The sequence below is a fragment of the Mustela putorius genome, unplaced genomic scaffold (genome assembly GCF_011764305.1).
Source record: "Mustela putorius furo isolate JIRA1106 unplaced genomic scaffold, ASM1176430v1.1 tig00003858_pilon_pilon_pilon, whole genome shotgun sequence".
Lineage (NCBI taxonomy): Eukaryota > Metazoa > Chordata > Mammalia > Carnivora > Mustelidae > Mustela > Mustela putorius.
This window is the reverse complement of record NW_025422010.1, coordinates 10,900,138-10,922,582: the sequence shown is the minus strand read 5'-3', so window position 1 is coordinate 10,922,582 and position 22,445 is coordinate 10,900,138. Positions and strand designations below refer to the sequence as shown.

Here is a 22,445-nt window from a genome sequence, read left to right as displayed (position 1 = left end):
ATTATCATAGTTATCAGTTACTCAAAGAAAGCCTACACCACCCCCACTGGCTCATGAGTGGTTTTAAGTCTTCACCAAACTTCTCAGGATGTCTGGGTTTGGACAGCTGTGCCTCCCCAGCTAATAATTTGCAGGTTTTAATTTGATCTCACAGCTTTCCCAGGTTCCATTTCCGTACCTTATGGCGCATAGAGGGCAGGCCAGAGCAGGTCAGTGCCCTCCGAGTTGCTGCAAAAATATTTTAAAGGGCTCCCAGGTCTGAGGAAATGTGCGGGCATCTAGACTATCATCCCAGTCATTAGAGTTTCTACCTTTGTCACTATGACGGCTTTGTCATCCCACTGAGATTAATGCTTCTAGAGTAAGACTTCCAGAATCGCTCCCCCCAGTTCATGAGTTTTTAATTTCTTACCATCTAGAAAATGATAAAACTCAATTTGATGGTTTCTACAACTCATGCTTCAAATGACAAATCCAGAGAATATTTTCTCTATCTTCCACTGCATTTTTCACAATGAAATGTGGGAATATGAATCAGTATGTTCTTCACTTATCTCGCATTGTAAGTATAGTGTGAAATAATATTTGCAGGAGAAGACTTTACAAATTTTGTAAACTGATGTGAGCTACCACTATCAGATTTTTAGTGCTATTCCTCAAGCGCCATAGCTATTTTGGCACCTCTCAAACAATGATATTTAGAGTTAATTCTTTTTTTTTCTCTTTTGTTACAATAGGAAAATTCTATCCTGCCTCTTGCATTGAGATCCAAATGTCTAAAAAATGCCACCACCATGTTACAAGCAATTTGACTGCTCCCATAGAGATTAATAATCATGACACAATTTATCCATGTGAAGATAATAGACAAGAACAAATAAGCATTACTTAAGCATCTGAATTCAATCCAGTACTCCCAAATATATGTCCGATAAAGTGACCTAAGTCAATTAATATATGTTACAGTGCACAAACAAATGCATAAATAAATAAACGAGAGAGGCTCGGGTATTCAACTGGTAGAGAACAAAAACTGAAAGGAAATGGTAATCTCTGTGCTCCTCAGGGGTTGTGAAACACAAACTTTGATTCACTGTTAGTGAATCTGTAAACCGAACAGTATTTTTGAAAAAAGGCACTCCAGGTCACAATGAAAGGATGTTTGAACTCTTTGACCCAATAATCCCGTTTTTTGCAATCTACATGAACATATAATCAGCACTGCGGTCACAAAAATATGTAAATATGTGTTGCAGCCTGATTTTATAAAATTGGAAACACCTGACATGTCCAACAATGGGAACAGGTTGAATAAATTATCATGTACCCAGATGGTGACCTATTATTCTGCCATCAAAAGTTGTTACAGGAATATAGATGCTGGCATGAAGAAGAAATTGGTACGGCCTGGCCCTCCTGGAGTAAACAGCTAGAGAACTGGATAAAGATATTAAAGAGTGATTCTAAAATACTGGACAGCAGGCAGCATAAGACAGTGATTCTGGGGAGAAGAGCTTTTTGCCTAGAGACACTTGCTGGACAGTGGTTTATCAATGTCTTATAAAGTTAAATATTGACATATCCTTTGGCTATGCAATTCCAACCCTAGAGAAACAAAGATATATGTCCCCAAAAAGATTTCCATAAGAATGGTCATGGCAGCTCTATTTATAACTGTCAAAAACGATGGCAACTAGTAGATAAGTGAGTTTGGATCTAATGCATAATACAGTATTATACAATACTGTATAATAATTTTTAAAGTTGCTAACAGACTAGATCTTAATTGTTCTCAACACAAAAAAGACATAATTACATGACATGATAGAAATGTTAGCTAATGTCACTATAGTAACCATATTGCAATACATGAATGTCTCAAACCAACGAGTTGTGCATCTCAAAGTTACCCAATGCTATCTGTCATTACATCTCAATAAAGTAACAGGCATTGAGAAAAAGAACTGGAATAAAACCCAAGCAACATAATGGGAGGTCGCATAAACAAATGTTGTTACATTCGTGAAATAAAGCACCCAGAAATTAAAGAACAAACCACTCACACAAGCAACAGTGGATGAATCTCACAGCTACGAGGCTAAAAGAAACCAAACACAAAGCGACACACCATTTACTCCCATTTATATATTATGTAACAGGCAAAGCTACAGTGAGAAACATTCAGAACCCTGGCTCCTCTGGTGGCAGGAGGGGGAGGGGCTGGAGGAGCGCTGACCCAAAGAGGCACAGTGGGGGATTCTGTATCAAAACCCATCCAACGGGGCTCCTGGGTGGCTCAGTGGGTTAAGCCGCTGCCTTCGGCTCAGGTCATGATCTCAGGGTCCTGGGATCGAGTCCCACATCAGGCTCTCTGCTCAGCAGGAAGCCTGCTTCCTCCTCTCTCTCTCTCTGCCTGTCTCTCTGCCTACTTGTGATCCCTGTCTGTCAAATAAATAAATAAAATCTTAAAAAAAAAAAAAAACCATCCAACTATACCCTTAAGATGGGTGCATTTCACGGTGCGTAAACTATATCTCAATCAACAGAAAAAATTAAAGAAGACATTTATTACAGGACTGGATGTACAATTTTGGCTCTGTAAACATGTTTTCCCCTAGCTGCTCTATGTGCCTTTCCTCATTGCCTGCTCCCTTCCTTCACTCCCTTCATTTGGGTTGTCTCCCTGAGTCCCTAAGCTGCCCCTTCCTCTGTGTTATCCAAGCATCCTTAACCCCTGCACAGACTACACCACCAGACCAAAGGAGTCTGCTTACTTGCCTGTTTCTGCCACTAGACCAGAAGGCCCGAGGGCCCGGCTCGGCCTCACATAATAAGTGTAGCAGCAGAGAGAGTAACCAACATGTATACGGAAACTCCTGTTTGTTGTACACTTCTCTGGGCTAAGGGCTTTCCCCGGATGTCATCGTTGTCTTGTTCATCAAGGAATCTTGAGACCCTGGCACCCAATAGGCAGAGATCATGAATTATTAACTATACAGTGTTCTCAGATATGATGGACTAGATCAAAAGGTAAATCCTGGGGACACCTGGGTGGCTCAGTTGGTTAAAGCCTCTGCCTTCAGCTCAGGTCATGATCCCAGGGTCCTGGGATTGAGCCCTACATCAGGCTCTCTGCCCAGCACGGAGCCTGCTTCCCCTCCCCACTCCCCCACCAGCCTGCCTCTCTGCCTGCTTGTGATCTCTGTCAAATAAATAAATTAAATCTTAAAAAAAAAAAAAAAAAGGTAAATCCTGGTAATTAGAACCACAAGTGGAGGGGCACCTGGGCGGCTCAGTGGATTAAGCCTCTACCTTCGGCTCAGGTCATGATCCCAGGGTCCTGCATCGGGCTCCTTGCTGAGCAGAGAGCCTGCTTCTCCCTCTCTCTTTGCCTGTCTCTGCCTACTTGTGAGCTCTCTCTCTCTGTCAAATAATAATAAAAAAAAAAAAAAAACACACAAGTTTTTTTTAAATTTTTGTTTTTCTTTTGTTTTTAAAGATTTTATTTATTTATTTGAGAGGGAGAGAATAAGAGGGAGAGAGTGAGAGCACAAGAGGGATAAAGTCAGAGGGAGAAGCAGACTCTCTGCCGAGCAGGGAGCCCAATGTGGGAACTCGATCCCGGGACTCCAGGATCATGACAGGAGCCAGAGGCCGTCACTTAACCAACTGAGCCACCCAGGCACCCCACAAGTGATTTTTTTAAAAAAATTTTCTCTATTGGGGTGCCTGGGAGGCTCAGTTGGTTGAGCATCTGACTCTTGCTCAGCTGAGGTTTTGATCTCATGGTTCTGTATTCAAGCCTCATGTTGGGCTCTAAGCTGGGCATGGAGCCTATTAAAAAAACTTTTTTCTTTTAAATGAAAACTTTTTTCTTATATTTTCCCTGTATTTAAAAATTTCTGCTTCTATATCAAAATAAAAGACATGTCTGCATAGAGAAAAGGTCAGTTGAAAACTTTAAAAACATAAGAGCTCTTTTGAGGTATGGCCGAGGTATTCATGAGCTACTTTGCTCTTTTATTTGTTACAACTTTCTAGAGATAATGATGTTGCAATTTGAGCAGAATGTTAAGCAAAAGGCCAAAAAAAAAAAAAAAAAGTTTACAATGGATTCCAACTGCAACTGTATTTTTCAAAGAAATATTTCTTCAGGAATTAAAACTTATCTTTTTTTAGCTTCAGTATAACAGGAAGAAATAATGATTTCAGAACAGACCTCCCTTTCTTTCCATATATATACAAACCAACTTTATTTTGAAGCCAAAACAGTTGGGGACAAGCAAAGTATATTTTGATAGGGTCTTGAGACTATCTTTGCTGATTTCCCAGAATCCTTCCCAAGGCCCCGTCTAAGGGGCCCTGTTGAGTAAGACGTATATGGTCATCGTAAGGCCAGTACTCTGCCATTCAAGACAGATAAAGGGGAGGAGGGGGTGGAAAACGAAACTGGGCTAACTGGAAAAATATTTATGCTTGACTGGTAAACTATTGATAGTAAGCTTTATCATTGAAAGCTTAGAAGTAAATCTTGTCAAGAAACTAAAACTCCACATAGTTCTTGAAGCCTGGCCTCAGTTATTTGAATTTATTCAGCTTACCGGTCATGAACACTGGACAGCTTAAGGTGTAATATTTGTATTCCCATTGGATCCCCTAGCTCTTTAGGATTCCTAAAGATGAAGGTGAGGCCCCTAAGGATAAGCTGTGGGAGGCTGACAGGAGAAGCCCCTCAGAGGCAGCCACGTTCAGAAGTATGAGGAAGTGGTGGTTTTACAGCAGGTGCCCAATTGTTCACCCCTCCCCCACTGAGAGTCCGCCATTGCTTCCCATTTCCTCTACTTCCTCTACTGCTGACCTCAGTGACCTGGGGGCCCATAGAGCACAGAGAAGTGAAGCTGCGTGACTCTGGCGGCCAGATCTATGTGGGGACACAACTTCTGCCACTTTCTCTGGAACCCCTCTGCTGGAGCTCTGAACTGCCAAGACTTCCCAGAGAAGTCTTAAAACCACATGAAAGGAGAGACTGGTCAGGCCCCAGCTGTCCTGGCACCCTCTTCCCAGCTACCTCAGTACCCCCTCTCCACCTGCCTCCCCAGCTGCCTCAGCACCCCCAGTCCAGCTACCCAGCACCCTCCCTAGCTGCCCACACTCCCTTTCATAGCTGTCCCACCTCCATCCCCACCATGGCCTGACCATGGACTGAACATTGATGCCGACGCCCACTCAATCAAGCCTTTCCTGAAATTTTGGCCCATTGAAACCAGGGTAGATATAAAATGAATGCTGTTGTTTTAAGCCATAGAGGTTGGCTGTGATTTCTTACACAATAGCTGTGCCATAGATAACTGGAGAAGTTGTGTATTAAACAATAGAATGAGATAAAGGTGTGAAAACAAAAGAAAGACATATCTATGAGAATAGCAGCTTTGCGGAGAACAGGACGAAAAAGATAAGAAAGTCTAAAGGACAAGAATTTACTGTGGCTGACTTCCAAATCACAGCAAAGAGTTTAAGATTTCTTCCAATCTGTTCTTTTTGCCACACAAATTCAAGAAGAACTTAATATCTCAAATTGGTTGAGACCAGTATAAAGTAACCGAAAACTGAAATGGAATGAATCACTTTGAATACATACAAGGAAATGGTCATAGTAATTCCTATCACAGCTTCCAAGAAGGGTCTCTGCCTGACCTCTTCTAATGAACAGCCAACACTCACTTGTAATGAGAAGCTCCAATTTACATGCAATTCTTGTTCTAAGAATCTTTCAAGATTTTCTGTCTTAAGACTGTGAAATCTGCCTGTTCTTTTCTTACTACCCTATGCTCAATGTGCTTAGCAAACACTTTCTATTTGGATGACACAATTAAAAAACCTCATTCTAGTTCTGGTCCATATTTTAGAAATTTTAGGGAAAAAACAACAGACATCCAAATTAATGAGGTTTTAGAAAACCCAGCAAACAAGGAGCTATTGTCTCAAGGTTTGTATAAAACAAAGGCCCTTCTGTGATTAAGTTCCCACAACAAAATGCTACTTCCTAATTAAACCAACATAGAAAATAAAGCACTGCTTCAAAAAGCAGCTTTATTTTCAGGGCCATAGGAAACATTTCTTTTTTTACGAAATACATTTTATCTTCTAAAGGAACGATACCAAGTTTTACTCACAAATCTGACCACCCCCTGTGAAACTTTTTGCCCAGGTTTCAACATTTTAACACAAAACACGGATTCATTTTCCTGCTCCTTGGCCAAAAAGCACATGGTAGACAGCACCCACATCTACCAGTCACCACGGGGAAAGGAGCAACAACCTGAGCAAAGAGGACAGGGGAGAGATTAGGAAGAACGTGAACTATCCCAAATCAGGAGGAAATTATAAGAGATCTAGCCAGTCTCCCCATAATGCAGAGGAAAACAGCAATTCAAGACCCAGAACAAGAGAGGTGAGACAGTGTAGCATTGTGTGGAAGGAACCAGAAGTCCTGGTTTCCAATCCCAACTTCAGCACACAGAGCCACATGACCCTGGGCAAGCCACTCAACTGACCTGTCCTGCAGTGTGCTTACCTCTTAAAAGGGGGTCATCTGTATTCCAGGATTGCTGGGGAGAGCAGATTAAATCATATGGATGAGGAAAAAAATGCTGTGTAGTCTAAAATGTATACTTTATACTTATGTATACATTTGTATGTATAGAGATTCCTATATATGTTCATAGTATATGAACACACAACGTAGAGATTGTATATTCACATTCATAGATGTGGTATGCTATAGATTCTATACATACTATATATAATTCTATAACACTATCTTACTAAATTCTATATTCTTCTAAATTCTATAATATGAAATACTATATATCACATGCATACATTATATATGCATTATATACAATATAGATACATTATATATACATACTATATATAATCTATATACTACCTAGAGTTGACCGTTGAGTAACATGGGTTTGACCTGCATGAGTCTACTTATACACAGATTTTTTTGTGATACGGTACATACTGTAAATGCATTTTCTCTTCCTTAACATTTTCTTACTAACATTTTCTTTTTCTCCTAGCTTATTTGGTTGTAAGAATACAGGACATAATACATATAACATAAAAATATGTGCTAATTGATTATGTCATCAATAAGGCTTCCAGTCAATAGCAGGTTGGTAGTTGGGTTTGGAGGGTCAAAAATTCTACAAAAATTTTCAAGTGCATAGGTGATCAGTATCTCTAAGCCCCATGTTTCCAAAGGTCAACTATAAAAGTCCTATACATACACATTAGATATTCATGTTCAGATATGAAGCATATATATAGATTTCTATACATATACAGGCAATAAATGTTCCTTTTTTAATGGGAAAATCAAAATAAAACTAACCACAAACTTGCAATATGAACCTTTAAACTGAAATACCTTCACTCCATTACTTCATAGGCATACATATGATATTAATACTCCTTTTTTATTGAAAGCTTAAGTTATTACCCGTAACAGAAAACAACTAAGGTGTCAGGCTTGGGAATTCCTATGCAAGTGATGGGTAAGCCATATAGAAGAATATTATTGCAGCTTTAAAAATATATATATAATAATGAGTTTTAGTTACATTTGGAAATTCTCATGCTACAAAGTTAAGTAAAATAACAGGACACTACTATATATGTCAAAATATTTATTTTGGGATTGCCCAGTGATGCAGACAGAGCCCAGGCTCTTGAACCTCAGGGAGTCCTACCCTTGAGTAAGTTACCTGAACTCCCTGAGTCTCAGCTTTGTCATTTGTCAAAAGGAGATAATTATAGGACCAAACTCATACTATATGAGGACTTGACGATATAACACTCACAGTAACAAGTTTTGCTACCTCTTTACCTTTGCCTGACCCTTCTAATTTTTCTACCACGAGCTCATATTACTTTCCTAGCCAGAAAAAAAAAAATAGAATTATTGACTTACGAATTTATTTTTCAACATCTACTTAATTGCATCCTTTAACTTAATCCTACTAGCTAACTCCAATTAGATTATATCAAGGTCTTGGTTAACGTTTCCCTCAGTGATATGTAAAGGTCTTTGGGACTTCAAAGTCATTTGTGAACTATAAATATGACAGACGGAAACTGAGTTCACATTTATTTAGTGTGGAATTTGTCAGGTACTTGACTAAAACAATCCTTCCTTCTTAATGCTATGGCCTTCTACTTTATAAATTATGAAAGCATATCAGCCAACTGCATTTTCTAGGTCTCCACCATGCTGCACAATCTAAAAGTAACAATAAATACGCACATAAATAAACAGAACTGCCTCCCTTTTCCTCCATCATTGCCATTCTTAAAGTCACAGCACCAAGGACAGTCTCTTGACCAAGATCTAAGGACCCATCCGGTCTATCAATGTTATCAGAAGGCAGTCCATGATTTCACCTTGAAAATTCTAAATTTTGCATCTTCATTCCAAAGTGGATCTAAAAACTCACTACAAGCATATTCAGGACTGGACAATGATGGTTATAACACAATTTTCCTCCAGGATTTCAAGGGCAGGCCTCTGTGTTTTTATGGTCATGCTAACAAAGGGATCATGTACTGAGAAGGCAGGATTTGTGCCTTAGAGAGCAACTGCAAATCTACCTTTCTATACCCTGCTTTGTGGGGCTCTGAGTAGAAGCACTAGCAGGAGACTGGAAGGCTGGAGGAGGGAGGCAGGGAGATGGGGCAGCCTCCTCCAAGCCTCGGGGTATGAATAACCCAACCCGTCCCATGGCTTCCCCCAGCCATAAGCAACCCTGAGTTCCCTTGGTACTCTCCTCCCCATCCTCGAACACCATTTAACCTGTTCCTCGTGCTAGATCCATCCCTCTAAATAACTGGTGTGGCTTCTGGTTTCCTGAGTAGATGGACCTAGGCTGATAGAAAACACCATGTAAGTCATAGTAGCCAACTTTTAAAAATTGGGGTAAAATGTACCTGAACATCGAAGAGGACCATTTTTGTCATTCTAAGTGTGCAGTTCAGTGGCATCAAGTCCATTCACACTGCTGTGTGAGCATCACCACCATCTGCCTCAAGAACTTTTTCCTCTTCCCAGCTGAAGCTCCCACCCAGTGAGCACAGGCTGCTCGATCCCTGCTGGCATTCAACTTTCTGTCTCTTTAGACAGGTCTTCTCTAGGTACGACACGTAAGTGCAGTCATACAGTGTTTGTCCTCCTGTTTGCTCTATTTCGCCTAGCATGTTTGCAAGGTTCACCTGTGTTATTGCAGGTGCCAGAATCTGCTTTCTTTTGAAGGCAGGACTATCTTCCATTCTACTTATGTACCATCGCCATTTATCCATTTACTTTCGGCAGACACAGGTTGCTTCCATCTTTTGGCTACTGTGAGTAGTGCTGCTCTGAATAGGGGTGTGCAGAGATCTTGAATTCCTGCTCTTGGTTCCTTTGGGGGTATATGTCTAGCAGTGGAATTGCCAGATTGTGTGGAAATTCTAGGTTTAACTTCTGCAGGAACCACCATGCTGTCCTCCACAGCACCTGTACCATTTTACGTCCCCATAAGCACGCACTTATGTATGTGTCTGTAGAGAGATTCCTATATATGTTCATAGTATATGAACACAGCGAGGCACAGTGGTTTTGTTTCTCCACACCCTCACCAACCCTCATTATATCCCAGATTTCTTTTAGTAATAGTCATGTTCATGGGTGTGAAGCGGGAGCTCCCTGTGCTTTCAATTTTCCAATTTCCCTAACAATTAAATGTTCTGCTGGTTGTCTTAACTCTGAAAGTCCTGTGCCTCAAACTGGAAATCCTCAGCTTCTTCTATGGAGAAATTCTATCAGAAGGAGTAGATTTTCATAGAATTGTCAAGGCCTAAGAGAATGGTGACAATCATTAGAGTCAAGATCCATTGGGGTGCCTGGGTGGCTCAGTGGGTTAAGCCTCTGCCTTTGGCTCAGGTCATGATCCTGGGGTCCTGGGATGGAGCCCCACGTCAGGCTCTCTGCTCTGTGGGGAGCCTGCTTCCTCCCCTCTCTCTGGCTGCCTCTCTACTTGTAATCTCTCTGTCAAATAAATAAATAGAATCTTAAAAAAAAAAATCCATCAAATGTGCCTGCTATCCCTCCCCCAGAATGATTTCTTTAAAATGTTAAGTTTTCACAAAAGACCCCTGATGCAGTTCTCGGAGGTGGTGGGGGGGAGGTGCTGCCAATGAACGAGCTCCTAACTCACTTGGCAGTGAGCAGTAGTTCATTTTGTAGATCACCCCCATAACGTGTTAGCGTTACATGTGTTGGAATAACTCTTAAGTTTTGTTTTTCTTAAAACAAAATACCACACTCATTTAACTTTCATGCATTGCTTTTTAAAGAAAGATACTGCTAAATAGCTAACAGCATAAATTCAAAATTTTGTGAGTCAATGCCAGAATGAATAGGAGGCATTATTTTAAAGAAGTGAAAAATAAATCAAATCGGTCCTCTGGTAATGTGTTACTAAAGCAAACACTGTGTAGTTAAGTCCTTCTGCAAACCAGACGACATTTATGGACTTTCTGATAATACCATTTTTTCTCATTTCTTTAATTTATCTTTCATGTAACCAAACACAAAACATGGAGGCTACAAATGCCAGGATTTCAGTGGGGTCATCAACTAGAGAATTGAAGTCTTTAGCATCTGCCAACACAGAATGAAGCTGATAATTTGGTCCTAAAACCTCAGGAGCTGACCTATTAAGTTACACGAACACGTCTACAATATGATGTTGTTATAACTCCCAACGATATGAAGATCTGTCTACACTTTGACTTTAGAAATCTGTACTACAGAATTTACATTTTTACAGGAGTGAAACAAAGCAGTCAAAGGCTTGATTGGTGACTATCATCTTTTTCATCAAGCTGTGAACAAAAAAGCGGAGGGGAATGTTCGAGAACAAAGGGTGGATTTGCAGTGTAATTATTTAGTCAGAGTCTCAACTCTGCTGAGGCCTGGATGTGCAAGAGTGAGCAAGGCAAGCCGCAGGAAATGTTAACAGGCAAGGAAAATGAAAAAGAAGAGGAGGAAGATGAAAAATACGCCTGCCGATCCCTACCTTCCTGGAGCATATCTAGAATTAACGAGTAGTTGGATAATGGCTGGCTTGACAAGAAAACACACATATTCTGACAAGGGTAAAAAGTCATTGGAAGGTGTAGCCACACTCTAGATGTGAGTCTCGATAAGACCCAGGAGACAAAAAGGAAATGGGGGGGGGTGGAGAGGCAAGATAACTTTATAAGGGAGATACCATCAGTATCATATACAAAGTATACATTTAGTACTTAATGGATTAGCCTCCTTACTAGTGGGACCGCCAGCCTTGGGATCAAAGGAAGTAGCCAGGATCACAGATCATGTGTTCTGGCCTAAATTATTTAACTGGAATTTAATGAAGTCTTTAGAGCCGAGTTTAGTTTATAGGAAATCTAACATGTTAACAATGAAACAATGAAACAATCCAGTAAATCTAGATCGTGGGATATTCTATAAGACGATTGGTCTACTCTATTTTAAAAGTCAATATCCTAAAAAAAAAAAAAAAAAAGTAGAGAGCTATTCAGATTAGAAGAGATTTAAGAAATCTAATCATCAGGTTTTTATGGATCCTGGTTTGAAAAAGAAAAAAAAAAAAGCTACAGAAGACATTGGTGGATAAATTGGGAAAATTCGATACAGGTGGTGAAGCAGTGGTTAGGAAATAGCTGTTAATTCTGTTGGGGCCACTAATGGCATGACGCCTCTTCAGGACAAATCTCTATTTTTTGAAGATACAAAAAATATTGTATGGATACAATATCACAATGACTGCCATTCACCTGGAAACTGGGAAGATGAAACCAACATTGCAAAATGCTTAACAATCTCTGAATCTTGGTGGGTATATGCATGCCCACTGAGATATGCTTCCTACCTATTAAAAAATGCCCACAATAGAAAGGCTCAATAAATAAACAAATCTGAAAGATATGCTCAGATATAAGCACAGTGCATTTTTTCAAAAACTGAAAGCATGCAAAAATTGTAAACCATATAAAAAGTAAAGACATTTCAGAGTACCAATTAGTTTATGTAATCTTCATTTAGAAGCATATCTAAAAATGCTAGAAATTACCTAAAGGTCTTTAACTATGCATATATGCCTATCTTTTTTTAAAAAAGATTTTATTTACTTATTTAACAGACAGAGATCACAAGTAGGCAGAGAGGCAGGCAGAGAGAGAGGAAGGGAAGCAGGCTCCCCATTGAGCAGAGAGCCTGATGTGGGGCTCGATCCCAGGACCCTGGGATCACGACCTGAACCAAAGGCAGAAGCATTAACCCACTGAGCCCACCCAGGTGCCCCACATGCCTATATTTGAAACATGCTTTCAAGACCTAAAACTGACATCCCCTGGAATTGCTCAAGTTGATTCTACACAATCTAAGGGGAAAGAGCTCCCCTCCCTTCAGAGTGAAGTCAAATGTGACATACTGCAAGATAAGTGATAGCCTAACACGAATCTGAAATCTACATGGAAAATATCCAGCTGGGTATTTTGTCTCTAAACTCGTATCACACTCCTGATGGTGAAAATTGTTCTATTTATTCCCTTAAAAAGAGAAAATAAATAGAAAAAGAGATGGGAAAACCAAAATCTCCTGCAGACACATTCTCGCCATTGAAAGAAAAACAAAGGCCAGGCCAAAAGGGAGGCTCTTTTCTCTTTTTCTTTAGGGAGATTTAAAAATATGAAGACATGATCTATTACTTCAAGACACATGGCTGAAAACAATTGAAAGTGTTATTTTACTTAAATAAATACTACAAACCTAAATGTGTGTGGAAGGAAAATCTCCCGAGCTTCACATTTTGCTACTTGGTTTACAGTTCTTATTAGAAATCAGAAGTTGATTGTATGTGAATATACAGAGCACCACTTTGTCTTCTACTTAGAATGCTGCACATTTTAAAAACTACCATTTCTTCGAAGAATTTTAATTATTTGCCATTAAATTCCCACAATTCTTATTTCAACCCTACAAGGCATATTTCAATATTTTTCTCTTCCAGCTTGTGTTTAGCATGATACTGATGAGTTCCAATGCAAGAGTAATTGAATGGAAATAAACAAAAACGTCAGGTGATGGCTTTTCTGAAGAACTCAAATGAGAAATGTTGATAATAGCTCCCAAATGTCTGCCAGCTCTCTTTTCATCCTACCCACTCAGATTTCTTTCTTTTTCCTTCCCTTTCCCAGAAATACTGGGACCATGGGGACCCACATCATATTTCTCTCCATTCTTCTATGTAGTTTGGAGGCAAAGCAAGAGGATACAGGTGTAGCCGGAGCCAATTATGCCTTGCCTTTGCCAGATTGTACTGAAGGCTTGCTTGCACAAGTACTGGACCACCCCAGCTCTCTCTCAGCCTCACAGATGCCATGACAGGGCGGACGCATGGCCAACAGGCTTAACGTTATCCCTTTGTTTCCTAGCCTTATTACTACATACAGCCTTTCGGCAATAACTTTGTACAGTGATAACAGCAAGATAGTAACCTCAAAAGGAACAGCGTGTGTGGTCCCCCGACCCCCGGGGTGTCTGAGGACATGTGACACACAGCTTGACAGAAAATCCTGAAGAGCAGCGTATGCTCCACTGACCCAGCTTCCAGGCAAACAATGTCACTCATCTCCCCACAGATGCCTGGGAATGAAAAATGTGACAAGAAACGATACCACAGACTACTTCTATACCTCACATGAATTCACCTGAAGGAAAAACAATCTGACCAGAAAGGAAACATGTTCAGCAGCAAACCAGATTTCCTGAAGGTCGTCAGAAGAGTACAACTCAGCAACCCGGAGACATTCTTCAATGGTTCCACCAGACCTACCTGTCTTAGGTCCAGAGTGATCGTGACCCAGTGATATTCTCTCCCGTTTTGAATACTGGGACTTTGCCACCAGTTATTGGTCCCGTCGATTGCGTTGGATATTGGATGGCGTTCTGTGAAAAGAAAACAAACATGGGTTCCTCTCAGCTCTTGGTTTCAAGTTTTTGACTTCCCAACTGCAAGGCTAGTGGCAATGAAAAGTGGGGAAGGTGAACACAATGTTCGTGACTCCTAATAATAGGAGCCTTCAGTCCTCATTTTAAGAAGCACCAATTCTCAAGGGTCCTTCTGAATAGGAGCGACACTTGCCTTTGGGGTTGACACTGTTGGCATCACACATCTGGCACTGGGCGTTGCGCACGGGACGACCTGGCACATGCTCCACAAGCTTGCAGGACATCTCGGGCCCTTGCTCACCACAGGTCGCATTGGTGCTGATGTGGGCATTGCTGGCAAGGTTGAGAATGGCAGGAAACAGCCCTGAAAGTCAGGATCCACAAGATCAGCTCAGCTACTTGAAATCAAAAGAATCTCACACTTTGCAGGTGAACCAGTAAGATTTTTAAGTCTATGCACTGAGCGAAGGGAGCCTTCCACAGAGCAGCATATATGGGCGGTTTCATTTCTATGAAACTCTAGGACAAGCAAAACATATCCATGAGGAGACACTTAGAATGAGAGTTTCAGGGGGTGGGGATTGCCTGTGAGGGAATACGAGGGGACTTTTGGGGGTTAATGTTACATTCTGTATCTCAACGAAGGTTTGGATTACACAGACATATGCTGTTATGAAAAAATCATAGAAGGCACAAATCTACAATTTGGGCAGATTTAAGTATTTCACAGTATGTGCATTTTACCTTGAAAACAAAAAAGAATTATAAGTAAATATCGACATTAATGCTTAAAAGTTTAGGAGCAAACTGTACTGATGTCTAAACTCACTTTGAAATGCATCCAAAAATAAGCCGGTTGATGGATACAGATGGGCTATGGATGGATGCATAGGTGGTGTGGGAAGAATGAAATGTTCATTGTAGGGTCCTGGTGTGATGAGAGATGTTTACTATACAATGCGTTCCACTTTTCTAATGGAAAATCTTCATAATAAAATGTTGGAGGGGGGCGCCAGGATGGCTCAGTGGGTTAACCTTCTGCCTTTGGCTTAGGTCATGATCCCAGGGTCCTGGAATCAAGACCTACATCAGGCTCCTTGCTCAGCTGGGAGTCTGCTTCTCCCTCATGCTCTCCCCTGCCCCTCTCCCCTGCTTGTGTGCGTGCTTTCTCTCTCCCTCTCTCTCAAAGAAGTAAAGAAAAAATTTTAAAATAAAAAGAAAATGTTGGGAAGATAGTTTTTTTGTTTGTTTGTTTTAAGATTTTATTTATTTATTTGACAGAGAGAGATCACAAGTAGGCAGAGAGGCAGGCAGAGAGAGAGGAGGAAGCAGGCTCCCCGCTGAGCAGAGAGCCCGATGTGGGACTCGATCCCAGGACCCTGAGATCATGACCTGAGCCGAAGGCAGCGGCCTAACCCACCGAGCTACCCAGGCGCCCGGGAAGATAGTTTTTAAGGCAAATTTCAAATGATCCAATGCATGAATCTGCCAATGAAATTCTGACACCTTTCACTTAAAAGAAGGGCATCTATTCTTGGCTCATTTTGTTACAGTTGCTTCTGCTAGAACTCTCAAGGTCCTTCCTATAATTATCTAGGATTTTTTTTCTTCCTCTTGTCTTTACTGCCTGTTTTTGCTAGTGAATAAAACTTTAGAACACAATAATTTGGGTTTCAAAATTTCTCTTCAATTCACTATTAATCTTTGCCTTTGTACATTCTTTTTGTCTTGAGTGACCTGGTCCAAACTATTCAGAAAACAATTTTTGGATGACTATAAGAAGCATAACTCCTTTAGGTTCTTTAGAACTTTGGCTTTATCTTGGTAAAAGAAGATAATAGCTGTAAAGATTCCAAAAAGATCTAGAAATGATGGTGTACATGACACTGGATAGGAATTCTACCTAAATGGACATCGTGGACTGAGACAGAGCATTGAAGGAGGGTGTCTTGGCTTAGTGGGGATTCTTTAATTGACTCGAATTTGATCTTCCAAGATCACAGAAGATAATCTTTTCTTTATAAAGAACACAGAGTCAATATATCTCTGCAGTATTTCTTTTCCAATGAAATCTGAAAAAGCACAATGGACTAAGATTAGTAATATAGAAGGAATTCATGTCTTCCTTTTTAAAAGATTTTATTTATTTATTTGACCTACAGAGATCACAAGTAGACAGAGGAGGCAGAGAAGAGAGGGGGAAGTAGGTTCCCCGCTGAGCAGAGAGCCCGATGTGGGGCTCTATCCCAGGACCCCGGGATTATGACCTGAGCCGAAGGCAGAGGCTTTAACTCACTGAGCCACCCAGGTGCCCCCATGTCTTCAATTTTTATTTTTTAGATACTGCTTAATGTTTTCAATTATCTGTTCTATTACAAGTATTTTAATAATTGAAGTTACAAAATAAAAATTGTAATTTTTATAAGAGTTTCAAAAAACTTAGTATGTACTAAGTTATAAAAAACCTTAGTACATACAAATTTAAAAAACAACATTTTAGGTAGTCTTCCAAGGGCTTTCCACATTTAAGAGAACTACCCATTCATAGTGTCTTATCCGAGGAGAATGACCCTTAGCCTCTCAACAGAAAATTGTTAGTGAATATTTGTGTTCTAGAGCATTATTCCTAACTGTAAAACACTGCACACACTTACACCAGATCCAATATTTAATATATAATATATAGTTGTCACTTTGAACTTAAAGTTGGTTATTTTTATCATATTCCTTTAAAGGGAATTCTTTAATTAAAAAGACTTTATGAAGAAACAGATGAATCATTATATATAATTATACAGCTCCCTAAAGGATAATTTTTATCAACCAGTAGTTAGACACTTATCTTTTCTATACTGACCTAGTTTCTAAAGTGACCTGTAATTCTTGGGAGTGGTACTTAGATGGCAGGAGGAGCTGATATTTATTGTTTGGTACTGAGGTAAAATACTAATTTTCTCCATCCTTTAGGAACACGCTATTCCAGTAAGCTGGTTCAAAGGTATCTTATGAGCCAATTATTTAAAATACAATATGGTTTTGAATGTTGGTGTTTTATCCCCATAATTAAAAAGATGTTTTTCTGGCTCTATAGGACATGTATTAGATTTGTAGTACAAACAACTCTGTCCATTCCCTTTGCACAGATTAGTCAAGCAAGAAGAGGAAACCAAGGTCATGGGACTTGATTTAGCAATGCATTTCTCTTTCAACAAATACTTTACATGGTAAGCTAACAAGTGTTCCCACCGCTTTACTCTCCTCCTGCAGGTGCTCCCCATCAAGGGAACTCCCCATTTCCTGCCCAAAGGTCCCGCCCACTCAGGAGAACCTCAATGGCCTTGAGCTACTGGGGGCAACCCGGAGTAATGAGGGCGCCTGCTTTCTGTTCTCAGAAGTCTCTGCCCTGAGTCACTGAGAAAAAGAAGCTCAACACTCATGAACATAAACGTAACATAATTTGGTCAAACAATATCTTAATCATAGTAATCAGCACTAGGTAGGTGTTTGTACTAAGTAGGCTTTAAAGAACTTCTACATGTCTTTACCTTGCTGCTATCCCAAATAGATTTCTAATAAAAAGAAAAATAAATTCCTTCATTAACATGGTTGAGTAGAAAAACCTTTAAATAGCTAATGTCATAAAAATAACCTGGCTGTCTTTCACTAAAACTGAATCTTTCTTCTCAGATAAGCCAGTATTTGGGGAAAAAAAAAAAAAAAAAGATTCACTAAACATTCTTCCTTACATAATACATTTATTTTCACTTCACCGTTACAGAATAATCACAGTTCCCTGTTGCATATGGACCGTATCTGCTAGAAGATAAAAGAAAGGTAGAAACGCACACCAGAAAAAGCATGGTGTGCTTTTTTTTTTAAAGCCCTTCAGTTTGCTGAATCATTTTAAAGACCACGGAAATATTTCAATAAAGGGAAACTATTGGAGCTTCAAGTTAGAGGAGGGATAGGAAATCAAAGGGTAGGAAAGGGCATTGGGATCAAGAACCCAGCAAGAACAAACGTTTGATTTTATCCATAAAAATCAAAGGCAAAGGAGGGATACATGTGTGGCACAGTTTTCCCACCGCCTGGCCGTGCGCTTAGTAAATCAGACTATACATTTTTTGGTTGAGAGATATTATTTACTGTCGTTAGTGCCCACTGTTACACGAATCTGTGTTTTTCCCTCACTCAGGACCCACAGTGGAATCATTTCTCTAGGCTCGTATTTAGCCAGTAGCTAGAAACTTCATGAGGCCAAACTCCACTGAGCATGAAATAAATTCCTTCTCATTCACCAGCAGTTTTTTTTTTTTTTTTTAAATCCCCTTTCTTCACAGCCTGAGAACATTTGGCCTTCCTAAATGCATTTCAAGACCATGTAAATCTACGGGAAATTCCCTTATTAATATGAGGTTAAAAAAAAACAACTACTACCATAGAGCTGGTAGCCAACAATGTTACTATACATAATTACCAAAGTTTTCATCTGAGAGACGTCTGGATTGTTCAAGAATTCATTTCTAGAGATTTCTACATGCTTTTTCCCTTCAGGTGAAAATATTTTTTTGCCTTTAAACTTAAAACTGGAGTATCTAAAATGTAGAGTAGCCCTAAAGCCAACTGTAACAACTTTTTCATCAATATTTCTCAAATGATTTAGAAGCACTGGTTGAGGGCCTCGATGCATTTGTGTGTAAGAGAAGCATGAGGTTTGTTAATGAAGGGTTGTTTTTGTTTTTGTTTTTGTTTCTGTTGGGGGGGGGAACATTTTTGAGTTCTATAAAGTGTTAGTATGTAATGACATACTAACCCATACTCAGAATCAATGTGATATTCTGAAAAGAAAATGATTTGCAATTCTTAGCTAAGGGATCTATGGCTATATTTGCAGATCACTTTACTCCCCAGAATAGAATTAAAAATGAGGACCGTTTGAGGGGTGCCTGGATGGCTCAGTGGGTTAAAGCCTCTGCCTTCGGCTCAGGTCATGTTCCCAGGGTCTTGCCTGATCCCCGCATCAGGCTCTCTTGCTCAAAGGGGAGCCTGCTTCCTCCTCTCTCTCTGCCTGACTCTCTGCTTACTTGTGATCTCTGTCTGTCAAATAAATAAGTAAAATCTTTAAAAAAAAAAAATGATGACTGATTTATAGGGCTGAATAACCAAAGTGGCTTCTGCTGTTGGGAGGTTTTATTTCAAAAAACAATCAAAGCCACTCATTCAATCATGGAGAAATTTAGAAAAATTGGAATGTAAATTTCTGAATGAAGAAGTCTGTGATTTTTTTTAAAAAAGCATTCAAATCCATTTTGTTCTCCATTTACCCACTTCTCACTCGCTTAACCCTGTTGACCCAACTAAACATCTGTACAGGCATCAGAGAAGGCTATTATCCGAAATAAACTACCCTGTTTGCCAGCACTCTCTTAGAAGCATGGTAGTCCTCTGGGTGAACAAGAAAAATAATACCTCTAACAACTACAAAAACCCTGGAAAAACCCTGGAAGCATCTGACACTATTCCAGGAGAACAACATCAAGGTATTCTAATAACGTAATATTCTAAGTTAGTAGCATTAAAGTATTCTAATGACTTGAATTTTAGGAAGATAACATGAATTCCTACTCAGTAACGTAGCCACATGAGTCCGAAAAAGCAGATGAGAATATTTAAGTTCAATAAACTTTTAGTGAGAATCTCTTCCGTGCAGAGCACTGTGCCACGCCCCTCCCTGAGATGCCAGGATGAATGAGCTGCGCTGTTCCTAACCCTAGAGCTCCCACAGTCCAAAGCGAAAGAGAAGCATCTACTCGCAGATTCTAGTAAGCATAATATTTAAAATGCAACAATATTTTAAAATATACTCAGGGAGAGAATCTGGAAAAAGACACGTAAATTAGGGACAACCCAGGCAGACAGGACCGTGTGTACTCAGGCAAAGGCGGGTTTAAAAATCCTTCCAGGGCCGGGCTTGTTGGTCTTCAGATCAGTTTCAATTTCCTTGCCTTTGCACATTTCATGTAATCTTTCATGCCCTACTCACCCTTCCAGCGAAGCCCTGGTCTTTCCTGAATCCCAGGCTAATATAAATGTTCTTCTTTCGTCCTGCCCTTCCTCAGCATGCCCATCTGCTCTTCCCATTTATGCCAGCTCCCTGCCCCCTCCCACGGTTCTCCCCTCAGTATCCTTCTCTGAAAACTAAAGACAACTCTGATCAGTCTGTGAACTACTTCGGGGGCAGAGCCATATCTTCCTTGCCCGAAGTTAGCATCTGGCTCATGTGGATGCCCAATAAAGCCTGAATGGAAGAACAGGTAAACGAATGAAGGAATGTCCCATGGCTCCTGGATTACTACCGAGTGTACAGAACCAAGCACCTAAATCTAGACTCTTCTCCTGGTTCCACACTGACTATGTGTCTTCAGTCAAATCAACCTCTCAGAGCCTCTACTTCTTCAACTATTAAGGAAGTATTTTTAAGAGCCCTTTTTTTTTTTTCTAAATTACTGTGATTCTGAAATTTTACCTTAATAGACTATCAGGTAAATTTGTTTACCATTCTCTCTCCCAATATCTGGAAAATGAAGTAAGAAAAACTCATAACCATTCAATGAACAAAAAGGCAAAGAAAAGTAATTTGCTAACTCTTTTATCTTTCTGGATGAGAGAACCAAATAGAAATATAAAGTGACTTCTTCCTTCCCTCCCTCATTCTCTATTTCTTCCTCCCTAACTTCTCTCCTTCTCTCCCTCCTGCCAACCCACCTGCCTGCCTTCCTCTTTCTCTTCTTTCCTCTTTCCTTCTTTCTTTTGTTTCTTTGGGAGTCACTCCTCAGAGCTTCTGGTTCTCCAGAGGAGTAGGAGAGAAACAAAGGATGTCGCACACAACATTCATCACAAGCCAGAGAACCCTCAAGGCTGGCTTTGCTTCTCATCTATGCCTATAGCAATAGCACTTCCTTGACTCTTGCCCATCCCCCAGTGGATAAATCTACATCATGTGGAATTCTTCCAAAACAGTAAGTTCTACTTAATATAGCATAGTTAATGGGCAGTTAAGCATCTGACTCTTGATTTGGGCTTAGGTCATTCATGGTCTTGGGGTCATGGGATTGAACCTCATTTCAGGCTCGGAGCTGGGCATGGAGCCTGTTTAAGATTCTCTCTGCCCCTCCCCCTGCTCTCTTGCTCTATAAATAAATAAATAAGGATGGGACGTCTAGTTGGCTCAGTTGGTTAAACCCCCAACTCTTCATTTCAGCTCAGGTCATTTTATCTCAGAGTCCTGGGATCGAGCCCTGTGTGGGGCTTCACGTTCAGCAGGAAATCTGCTTGAGGATTCTCTACCTCTCCCTGTGCCCCTCCCCCAACACTGCATGCTCTCTCCCTCTCTCTAAAAATAAATAAATAAGTCTTTAAAAACTATAGAGCATATTTAATGGCAACTGTGTACATGACCAGGTTTAAAATGAAAATAAACATTCTAATCAAGTGTTTTCTATGAATTCTATTAAAATGTCAAGTCTACTACAGTCACCAGTGCTTATGAAAAGTCGGGGCTGGGTGAGGACTAAGAACATGAGTCATACAGCCGTAGACGTGAATTACAAGTCTACCAGTTGTCAGCTGTGTGGCCAAGGCTGAGTGGCTTTACTTCTCAGTCTCACTTACACCACGAGAAGAACAGTGCCTAAGCACTTTTGTGAGCATTAAATTATGCGTAAAAGCCTCAATATAATGTATTAAGACCTCAGTAATTAGTTGTTATTATTATTATTTTCATATTATAAGTGGATGCCACTAATATCAATTTCCTCAAATATAATTAGATTTACATGGTTATATTTCATGTATTTGAGTCTCTGTTTCTCTGATTAAATTTTAGATGAAGAACCACATTTGCATTTAAAGGCCATTTAAGAGTCTAGAAAGTATCTTCCTTTCAGTAGAAGAGACACCCTCAGCCCAGAGTGATGTGCTTCAGTAGGGAGGCCTGGAGGAAACCCAGACCCTCCAGCGCAGGGACTCACTGAGTGGAAGGCTGACCAGGACTGTTCACTTTGGTCACACCTGACCCCCTTCCCTCTTGCCCTGCCTCTTCCCTCTCTTCTTTTCTGATTGTTCTTTCTGACGTTGCCTTTGCAACGCGGTGTGCTTATAAATCCCTGTAATTTAGGTGCCCGTTTGTAAATCGCAATCTTCTCTCATTATCCTATAAGGTGACAAGGGAAGACATCTTGGGGGAGGTGACATTTGAACAGTCACACCAAAAATGAAGAGTTGACCATGCAAGGGCAGCACGACATTTTAATATATTCAGTTTTCTTTTTAGCATAATTTTTATTCACTTAAAAACATACCAAGAATGGGTCTGTGAGCTTTG

General features: G+C 40.2%; 1 protein-coding gene across 1 annotated transcript in view; it reads right to left on the bottom strand.

Moving 5' to 3' along the window:
* Window positions 1-22,445, bottom strand: part of LAMA1 (laminin subunit alpha 1) — a 157,436-nt gene that overhangs the window by 112,600 nt on the left and 22,391 nt on the right. The window contains exons 2-3 of the mRNA XM_004742732.3: window positions 14,256-14,426; window positions 13,947-14,059 (exon numbers count right to left, since the gene is read on the bottom strand). Of these exons, the coding sequence (XP_004742789.1) occupies window positions 13,947-14,059; window positions 14,256-14,426 (284 nt within the window). The remainder of the gene's footprint in view (window positions 1-13,946; window positions 14,060-14,255; window positions 14,427-22,445) is intronic.